At 46.1% G+C, this 10,996-nt stretch overlaps 1 protein-coding gene across 1 annotated transcript; it reads left to right on the plus strand.

Annotated features, from left to right (window-relative positions):
* Positions 1 to 546: 546 nt before the first annotated feature.
* On the plus strand, positions 547 to 8,219 carry LOC125425512 (phytanoyl-CoA dioxygenase domain-containing protein 1-like; the record flags this gene model as incomplete). The annotated part of the gene is made up of 5 exons (XM_048483106.1): positions 547 to 622; positions 3,725 to 3,772; positions 7,006 to 7,061; positions 7,216 to 7,278; positions 8,172 to 8,219. Coding segments are annotated over 5 exons (291 nt in total), but the record flags the coding sequence as incomplete, so codon positions are not given.
* Positions 8,220 to 10,996: the final 2,777 nt, after the last annotated feature.

A 10,996-nucleotide genomic window follows, 5' to 3' on the forward strand; every position in this document is an offset into this window, starting at 1 on the left:
TGCCTATAAATAATACATCTATGTTTATCTTTATTTTTACCTTTACATATTTTTCTATATATATTATAACATTTTCCCACAAATATTTTACATCTGGACAGTCTAGCCACATATGGGTATATATTGCATTTTTATCCCCACAATGCAACACCATCGTTTCCACCACAACTCACCAACATGCCTAGGCCTTCTGGAGTCTGCAAGTAGATTTGAATTATATTCTTTTGGCATTTAATAAATAATGAGGTTTCCTTTCACATTGCTGATGCTCAAAGCAAAGCTAGGAAAGTCCCTGGTTAGTACTATGAATGGACCCTGAACTTATTTTAAATGCCTTTGAGCCTTGCATTTATGGTCTTTTGGACTAACCGTTCATTTTGGTCTCCGTTGTGTGTCTATATTTGCCATTTGAGGATGCACCTCACGCATTTGATTAAAAGCAAATGCCACAAAAATAATCTGCGAAGTCTGTTAGCTGTTGCCAGAGCTTGTAAATAAATAATTCTGATGTTTGTTAAAATAACATTGTGTTTCCGTCTCCAACAGGGAAGTGCAGAATATTTCCTAACCAGTGGAGACAAAATCAGGTTCTTCTTTGAAAAAGGTGTTTTCGATGATAAAGGTAAACACTATTATAGAAATTACTTTCTAATTAAGCGTTGCCGGGCAACGGGTAGTGGTGCAGAAATTACTTTAGAAACGTTTCGCCCTGTTTATCATCATCATCACGACTGTTTACAGCGGAGGTGTCCAACGCTAGTGCTTCAGATGTTCGTGGACTACAATTCCCATCAGCCCCTGCTGACATGGTCAATTGGCAATGCCAGCAGGGGCTGATGGGAATTGTAGTCCATGAACATCTGAAGCACCAGAGTTCAACCCCCCTGATTTACAGCTTTCTCATACTTCAGAGTAATTAATATTCCCATTTTGCAGAGGACAAACTGAGGCAGAGGAAATAATTGGTGGAAGGCCACCAGAATCTGTCTGATGGGATTCCAGGTCACACTGTGCTCGACACTGGGGTTCTGGGACTGAAAATCCGTCTATGTTTGGGGGAAGGCTCAAAGCAGGAGGGGGGACAGGAATCCCCCCCAGGAAAGGCGAGACTGGAATCAGGACTGGGGTGTTGTGGAAGAGGTGGACGACCTTTCTCCCTCTCCATGCAACTTTTAATAATTGAAAATTACCCCCGACCCAGACTCCTTTAAGCCTCAGTAGGGGGGAAAAAACATAGGCATAACGAGTCTCCAAGGGAAGCCGTTTTGGTCTGTAGCAGAACAGGTAAATTTGAATCCAGGAGCACTTCAGAGTTCAACAAGATTTGGGGAGTATGAAGTTTCCAGAGTCAAAACTCTCTTCATCAGATACAAGACTTGTCGGACAAAGCAAACTGACTCTCAAAAGCTTGTGCCCTCAAAATCTTGTTTATCTCTGCCGTGCTACTGGACTTGAATATGGGCACAATAAGAGTACTGTCCCTCCCCCCCTTCCCCAAAACTTTGTCTAAAAGCAGCTGCATTGCATTTTTTACCATGGAAATAGTGTGTGTACGGAGGGGAGGGCAGAAGGGGCTCCCTGTGAGCCGGGAGCAAGAGGGGGCCAGCAGGGGGGGGGGCGTTTGACCCTGCCCATGTTGCTGATGACATGGGCGGGGTCGAGGGTGCCTGAAGACGAAAGTCCTGCTGCCTCTCCATCTTCTTCCTGGTCATGTGGGGGGCCAATTTTGCATCCCCCACGTGACCAGGTTAGTGGCGCCCGGGGACCGGGGGTACCCCTTGTCCCTGGGTAAATACGCCACTGCCCAAAACCCATTGTTGATAAGTCCAGAAAGAAGTAGAAGATCTTTCTAAAAGGTACGAAAGGACGAGTGAACTGTAGTTGCTTGAAAAGAATAAAAACAGGATTTGCCGAAGGAGATTCTCTGAAGTGAAGGTGCCAGAAGGTGATAGCTGCTTTGTGGCAATGAAATAATACTGAGTTGATTGTTCCTCCGGTTGGCAGATTGCCAGATTACACTGGAAAAGAAATGCCATTTGGGGAGCATCCATGAACAAGAGAGTGGAGCAAGATTGGTTCTTGTGATAGATTACTGTTGACTTTGGGTGACTGTTACATAGTGACATCTGGTGGCCATTCATTGATATACAATAGCCACACCAAGGAAAGAATCAGCTTCCTTGATTTCCAGCAATGTGAAAGAAGAAGAAGAAGAAGAAGAAGAAGAAGAAGAGGAGGAGGAGGAGGAGGAGGAGGAGGAGGAGTTTGGATTTATATCCCCCCTTTCTCTCCTGCAGGAGACTCAAAGGGGCTGACAATCTCCTTGCCCTTCCCCCCTCACAACAAACACCCTGTGAGGTGGGTGGGGCTGAGAGAGCTCCGAGAAACTGTGACTAGCCCAAGGTCACCCAGCTGGAGTGTGTGGGAGTGTACAGGCTAATCTGAATTCCCCACATAAGCCTCCACAGCTCAGGCGGCAGAGCGGGGAATCAAACCCGAAAGACATGCTTCACTAGGGGATAGACATAAAAATATGCCAACAATGATATCTGAACAATGGGGAATTTTAAGGAAATAAGGACTGATATTTTTTAAAAAATTATACAGTTAGAAGAAGGCATGAAAACAAGGGAAGAAGTCAACGATTTGATTAAGTGAGCTAATTCCATACATTTGGAACAAACTGCATGATCAAGCCAGTCTTTGACTTGAGTTTCGGATCAGAGAAAAGGCCATAAGACTGAGGCGAGTAGCAGAGGATCAAAATCCTTCAAAAGAGAATCTTAAAAAGAAACATTTCTCCAGCTTTTGGTCAAATTTTTGAAGATGAAAAATGAAAAGATGACTTCAAAAATTTAAAAAATTTACAATGTTAATTCAAAAAATCCAAAATTACATGGACTGTGTCGAGACTTTACCAATCCCGCCAAATCGTGGAAGCTAAACATGGTCAGCCTTGGTTAGTACTTCAATGGGAGACCATCAAAAAGTCAAGGGCAGAGCCAGCCTAGGGCAAACCACCTCTGAATGCCATGGCACCTTTAAGATGAAGACATTTTCATTTTTGGACTCTATTTTCTGCTGCTTCGACTACCCTCTTGAATCCACCTCTGAATGCCGTTTGCTTTGAAAAACCTACAAGGTCACCACAAGTCACCTGGGACTTGACAGAGCTTTGCATACACATGCAGAACTACTCTCCCTGGCATGCTAGTCTTCCCCAAGGAGAGAGTTATTGATTTTGGGTTGGGAAGAGAATATTCAAGCCGATTATCTTCTCCATCAGTCGCTGTGGGTGCATTCCAGTGGTGGGATTCGGCCGGTTCGCACCACTTCCGCAGAACCGGTTGTTAAAATGGCGCTTGTAAACAACCAGTTGTTAAATCATTTGAATTCCACCACCAGAACCGGTTGTTACATTATTTGAATTCCACCACTGGTGCATTCCCAGAAATTCTTAATGTAGTATGTAATTTGGCTTCAATGTATCCCCCTGAATTATATGGCTTCTCCAAGTCCAGTCTCTGAGATGAGTTACAGTTGAACTTACTTCACCCCTGGTATTTATCTGAGACAGCCTTCCAATGAGAAAACCATATCTGTACAGTATGAACTCCAGTTTGTCTTTACAGATCTCCAATCCAGAGGATGATAACAACATGAATATTCTATTTTTCTGTGATACCCTTTATAATTCAGCCTTTTTCTGTTGGTTGTTTCATAGGGGATTTTCTGGTACCAAAGGATGCATCTCTTAACAAAATTGGCCATGGCAAGTATTATTATTATTATTATTTATTTATTTAGTATACCGCCCCGTCCTCGAAGGGCTCTGGGTGGTGTACAACATAAAATCATATATAAAATCATCAAAATACACTTCTATAAATAGATAAAAGCAGCAGTCATTTCTCAAGATCGGCATCTCACTTAAACTCAGTCCTCCTGGAAGGGAGTGGGGTCTAGATGATATTAAAGACCCATGGAATGGGGGGGGGGGCACACACACTCAGCAGCTGGTCTCTCCAAAGGCCCGGTGGAACTACTCAGTCTTGCAGGCCCTGCGGAAATCGCCAAGGTCCCCCAGGGCCCAGACAGCTGGAGGGAGAGTGTTCCACCAGGCAGGGGCCAGAGCCGTAAAGGCCCTGGCCCGAGTGGAGGCCAGCCGCATTATTGAGGGGCCAGGGATCACCAGTAAATTGGCCTCTGACGAACGCAGAGGACGAGCTGGGACATATGGTCCCAAAGTATGACAGTATCCCAAAGAGGGGGTAGGTGCTGAGCACTGTTTCTATGAAGGAGTTGCTGCCTGTTGCAAGTAAATTGCTTGTCAGTGACTGAGCACTGTGGGGGAGCGCCTGCTTTGACGTGCGGAAGCTCCCAGTTTCAATCTCTGGCACACTCTGTTAAAATATCACATAGTAGGGGATGGGAAAATAGGCTTGCTGGGTGGCGTGGACGGATGAGGGCAGGGCAGGATGAAGAGAGCAGCAGTGGCGTAGTGGTTAAGAGCAGGTGTCCTCTAATCGGAAGGAACCAGGTTTGATTCCCCGCTCTGCCGCTTGAGCTGTGGAGGCTTATCTGGGGAATTCAGATTAGCCTGGGCTCTCCAGCACACGCCAGCTAGGTGACCTTGGGCTAGTCACAGTTCTTCAGAGCTCTCTCAGCCCCACCTACCTCACAGGGTGTTTGTTGTGAGGGGGGAAGGGCAAGGAGATTGTCAGCCCCTTTGAGTCTCCTACAGAAGAGAAAGGGGGGGGGGATATAAATCCAAACTCTTCTTCTTTCTGCTATAGCTATACGCTGAAAGGCCAGTGGGAAGAAAGGGAGGGTGGGGTATATGCAGGCATCTTGCTGGTGTGCTGACATTACTTCCAGTAAAACCCAGCAGTTTGTAAGCCCAGCAGGCATAATGAGCATGCTAGGATTTGCAAAAACGCCTTGGGTTTACCATAGTTTTTGTCAATCCTAGAGTATCCCAGGATGGCTTTACTGGAATGAAGTCAGCATGCCAGCAAGACACTGGGGCGCCAGACCCAGGCCTCACCCCTTTACTCCTGTTGGAGACTGCAGACTGGCAGCTGTACAGAGTCTGGAGAGCTGTGGTCAATCAGGGTAGAGAGGACTGAGCTAGATGGCCGGCAGTCTTATTTATTGGATTTGATATCCTGCCCTTCCTGGCCAAGGCTGGCTCAGAAGTAGCTACCATATGGCTAGAGGCATATCAGGGCGTATCTCCAGATGCCTCCCCGTGCCTGGGGCAGGGCACGGCTCTGCCCCCCCCAGCCCGGCTGCCGTCCCCTGGCTCCCGGCCAGCATCTGGCAGTTCCTTCTGCCCTCCCCTCTGGGGAGAGCAGAAGTGACTGCCGTCACCTGCCAGTTACTTTTATAAGAACTGAGGCTGGGGACGGGGTGCTTATAAAAGTGGGGGACAGGGGACGGCAGTCACTTCTGCTCTTCCCAGAGGGGAGGGCAGAAGGGACAGCCGGATGCCAGCTGGGAGCCAGGAGCCGGGGGGGCGGGTCGAGGCTGGGGGCAGTATCCTCGGGCTTCTGAAGACAAGGGCATCTGGAGACAACAATGACTTCCTGCTGCCTTGCTGTCTTCCTGGTCACGTGGCCCCCCCCCTGATTTTGCGCCCCCATGTGACCAGATTAGTGGCACCCAGGGACAGAGGGTATCCCTCGTCCCTAGGCAGATATGCCACTGCATATGGCAGATGCCTCCTTTGCTCTTCTCCCGATACTTTCAGTCATCCCGTGATTATCTGTTGTGCAAAGACCTTTTCTTCTTTCTGCAAAACTGGTTGATGTTGCAGCTCCATAATGTTTGCTCCCAGAAGCAGAGGAGTGCTGGGTTCCGCTTCCCCTAACCAATCATAATACAGATTTTAAAAAATATTTATATCGTAAAAACAAAAACCTTGAGTCCCACCTGTCTGCCCAGTATAAATGTAGTGAATCAATAAAACCAACTGTCCAGCCTTGCCCCAAGGAACTCCTGGGCGTAGTTTTGTGGATGGGGGGAGTGTGTTTTTTAAATTTTTTTACAAATCACTTCCACTATTTGACTTGTAGACACTGCCCACTGGGAGGGCCAGTTTTTTTCCAAGTTCTGAGGAAGGTTATCACAGGCACAGCTCACTGCTTGTGCACCAGGGGGGACTAGCCACTTGTAAATTGGCTGACGCTCCCCTTCTTTCTGGAGCTACTTTTCAAATACCTGGCCCAGGACAGTGAAGATCTATGTATTATAGATAACAACCAACAGTATCAAAAGTGATAAAGTAGTTATTAAAATATTATTAAAATAAAATATTAAAAATATTTATTAAAAATAAAATATTTACAAGCATAATCTCAGCCTAGCACCTGTTTGGCCAAAGTTTTCAAAAGAAAAGAGTTAAACAAAATTTCACTATCCCTCTTTCTACACAAACCCTAGCAGACGTTGAATATAAAACAGGCTCCTTAGCTTAGAAAATTACCAGAAGTTCTGCAAGGTTTCCATTACCTTGAAGGCTCTTGCAGGTGTGCAGGCCAGTACATGGCAATGGGGGGGGGGGGGCGGAGTGTGTGTGATGGGAGGTTTCTGACAGGCATTTGGGAAGACCTCACACAAGACTACAATTTCTGGGAGTTCCTCTGAGAATTACATTTCCCAGGGATTCGTGGGTGCGGCTCCAGAGCATTAAGGAAACTACCAAGTATTTGCGACAGGTAGTGTACTTACAAAGGCTGATTCCGCATGGGCCAAAAACAGCAGTGTGAAAACGGTGTGAAAATGGTGTAAAAGGGTTTAAAATGGTGTAAAAGGGTTTATACTGTTTTCACACCGTTTTCACACCGCTGTTTTTGGCCCATGCGGAATCAGCCAAAGAGACAATGCAAAGCCAGAAAGGAATTTTCATTTAAATTTTCTGGTCTCTGCTTTCATTTCGCTTCCTTTATCCAAATATTTCCATTTTGGGAAATGAAATGCCCTCTTTTGCCTTCTTCCCTGCAGCGTTACATGCCTTTGACGTGGTCTTCAAACAAATGACTCATGCCTCAAAAGTACAGGTCAGTGAGGAATGGCCAAAAGCATCTGCTTGAAGGATCGTAGCTATAAAATGAGGATCCGAGGAGTTTTTGGACCTTAAACAGATGCTTCTTAAATTACGTCTCTGTCGGTAGCTAAGCAGAAAATTTAAGACTGTTTTGGAATGCTTCACAGGCCCTGGTGAGGAAACTCGGCTTTGAGAACCCTGTGGTGGTACAGAGTATGTATATCTTCAAGGTACTGTCACCATAGCTCGCTTTTTAAAAAAAAGGGATTTGTGGGAAAAATACCCCCCCCAACCCCAGTGGTGGGATTCAAATAATTTAACAACCGGTTCCAGTGGTGGGATTCAAATAATTTAACAACTGGTTGTTTACAAGAACCGTTTTACAACAACCGGTTCTGCCGAAGTGATGCGAACCGGCTGAATCCCACCACTGCCCCCCCCCCCATATAATGGTCTTTGGGGTGCTGTGTGGTTTCCAGGCTGTATGGCCGTGTTCTAGCAGCATTCTCTCCTGACATTCCGCCTGCATCTGTGGCTGGCATCTTCAGAGGATCTGATGGCAGGAATGGAAAGCAAGTGGAGTATATATACTGTGAGGTCAAAAGGTGAGGCCCTCTGAATAGAGTAGCCTGGTATGTGAGTCACAAAGAAGTCTTTAGCCTGGGAGTAACAATGAAGATAGCAAGGTCAATAGGTGAATGCATCTGAATAGAAGTATCCTGGTCTTTGTTTCCTTGGTTGCTATGGTCTATAGTTGTCCTGTGTTTGTGTGGAGCACAAACACAGGACAAATAGAAGGATACTTCTATTCAGATGCATTCACCTATTGACCTTGCTATCTTCATTGTTACTCCCAGGCTACAGACTTCTTTATGACTCACATACCAGGCTACTCTATTCAGAGGGCCTCACCTTTTGACCTCACAGTATATATACTCCACTTGCTTTCCATTCCTGCTATCAGATCCTCTGAAGATGCCAGCCACAGATGCAGGCGAAACGTCAGGAGAGAATGCTGCTAGAACACGGCCATACAGCCCGGAAACCACACAGCACCCCAGTGATTCCGGCCGTGAAAGCCTTCGACAATAACGGTCTTTTCTTCTCTGTCTCTCTTAAACAGCAACCTCACATTGGTGGTGAAGGTGAGTCTTTTATGTGCTTTCATTAGAACTAAAATCCATACTGGATCATACCACACCCCATTTGGTATTCTGGGCCTGAGATTTATCTACTTATTTAAATTTACTCTTTACTTGGGGACAGCCTTTGTTCGCACTGATGTAGAAGCAGACAGTTTTCAAACCATACAAACTATAAAAATCACCTAATCAAAATAACAATGCATTGTAAAACCATAAAACTAGTGTATAACAGCTTAACATCTGGATGCATCTCAGAGCTTCCCCACAGAGCCCAAAGGGCTTCAGCCGAAAACATTCGGAAAAGCTTTTACATTCAGAAAAGCTTTCACAAGCTTTCCGTAACTGAGACAGGGAAGAGATGGGTCTTACCAGCACTGATGGGCTGTTCCCAGAACAACTGCTGATAAAACCCAAGATCATTACAACAGTGTTTAAGCTTCCTTATAGGAGAGGACGGAGGGGAGAAATTGGCTCCCTTAGGTAGAGCTGTTGCAGAAGTTCACTCGTACTAGGTTTGCAGCTGCTTTGTTAACCATGTTTTTTAAGAAATGTGGTTTGTGATAACATCTGTATTCACACATACATACACACACACTGCTGAGAGCAATAGACTGTAAGAAAATACAGGACGTAATAAAAATCAACATTAAAATATGTCAGTGGTGGCGAACCTATGGCACAGGTGCCAGAGGTGGCACCCAGAGCCTTCTCTGTGGGCACGCACAAACAGAGTGCCCCCCCCCCCCCACACACACATCTAGGCTGGTCTGGGCTGCTGGGCTCGATTATTAGCATTAAACCTGAGACCTAGTTTTGGGGAAGCAGTGTCGGTAACCCTGTCAAGCACTGTTAAACCCCACTGATTTTCATGCAAAGAACTAAAGCGTGATCCTTTACCTGGGAGTAAGCTCGGTTGCTGGGCTTGCTTCTGAGTAAACCCTCCTAGGGTTGTGATTCACCCGTTGGAAGAGTTGCACGGTTGCTTCAAAGCAAAGCCACCGACTACCACCAAGCTTACTCCTGAGTACCGCGCGCCTCGGAGCCAACCGTTTTTCCTAAACGAAAACCTCAGTGCTCAGGTTAAATTGCCGTGTTGGCGCTTTGCGATAAACAAGTGGGTTTTGTGTTGCAGTTTGGGCACTCGGTCTCGAAAAGGTTCGCCATCACTGAAATATGTTATAAAACTTAAAAATAGGAGACAAGATAGAACACTTGTGTTGGTGTGTATATAAAAATATCTCTCCAGATATAAAAGTGCTCGGACCGATCCCATTTCAGTGAGTGCTGTAAAATGCTTTGGCGAATGGGACTAAGTGGGCAACCCGGGCGTGTGCATAGAAGCCAGCCTGCTTGTCCTGCGATTTCCCTCACACTCCTCATCCACATCCGAAAGAAAGACTAAAGGTGCATTTATTTATCCCTAGTGAATTTGGCCTCTAACCGGCTTTAATGATTTCTCCCTCTGGGGACATTGTAAATGCCTCACACGAGGACAGAACTTCTGCTGTTGAGCCACAGTTCCAGAATTGTTCCCTGGTGGTAGAAAGTTCGAGCCCCGCTGTCACAGAAGAAGTGGTTTCCTGCTCTTCCACCACCTCTTGCTCAGCCCTGCTGTCTTGGTGACTGCAACATTAGCAGCCACAAGGATACTGCTACCCTGTTTCCCTGAATATAAGACATCCCCTGAAAATAAGACGTCGTAGAGGTTTTGCTGAAGTGCGAAATAGAAGAAGAAGAAGATGAGTAGGAGGAGTTTGGATTTATATCCCCCCCTTTCTCTCCTGTAGGAGACTCAAAGGGGCTGATAATCTCCTTGCCCTTCCCCCCCTCACAACAAACACCCTGTGAGGTAGGTGGGGCTGAGAGAGTTCCGAGAACCTGTGACTAGCCCAAGGTCACCCAGCTGGCGTGTGTGGGAGTGCACAGGCTAATCTGAATTCCCCAGAGAAGCCTCCACAGCTCAGGCGGCAGAGCTGGGAATCAAACCCGGTTCCTCCAGATTAGATACACGAGCTCTTAACCTCCTACACCACTGCTGCATCCCCCGAAAGTAAGACGTAGCAAAGTTTTTGTTTGGAAGCAAGCCCAACGAACAGAACACAGAAAAATAAGACATCCCCTGAAAATAAGACATAGCGCATCTTTGGGAGCAAACATTAATATAAGACACTGTCTTATTTTCAGGGAAACACGGTAATTATGTCGGCTTTCACTCCAGCCATTCGTTTGCAAATATTCAATGCAGCTCTGTCCGCTTCTGCTTGCATGGGGTCAGGGATCACCACAGCAGGGTTTGACCACCTCCAGCTTTTGGGTATTCAGTGGAATGCACGTCCAGAGACTGCAAGTATGGATGTTCCCAACTGTATAGGCATATAATTATGCATGTATGTATCCGGTTGGGGTATAATGGTCAGAGCATTGGTGTAGGATCTGGGAGACTCCGGTTCAAATCTCCAGTCTGCCGTTAAAGCTTGCTGGGTAACCTTGGATCAATCCCGAGCTTTCAGCCTACCATGATTCGCAGAATTGTTGTGGGGAGAAAATGGAGGCGGGAAGAACAATGAGAACCATTTTGGTTTTCTGCCTCTGGGGGAGAAAGGTGGAATTTAAGTGAAGTAAATAAATAAGCAGGAATTAGGCAGGCGTTCTAGCAAATGCATCCGCACTTGGGAGGGGGGCTTGCTGCTCCGATCTACCGTGTTTTCCCTGAAAATAAGACAGTGTCTTATATTAATTTTTGCTCCCAAAGATGCGCTATGTCTTATTTTCAGGGGATGTCTTATTTTTCTGTGTTCTGTTC

The sequence above is a fragment of the Sphaerodactylus townsendi genome, unplaced genomic scaffold (assembly GCF_021028975.2).
Source record: "Sphaerodactylus townsendi isolate TG3544 unplaced genomic scaffold, MPM_Stown_v2.3 scaffold_657, whole genome shotgun sequence".
Lineage (NCBI taxonomy): Eukaryota > Metazoa > Chordata > Lepidosauria > Squamata > Sphaerodactylidae > Sphaerodactylus > Sphaerodactylus townsendi.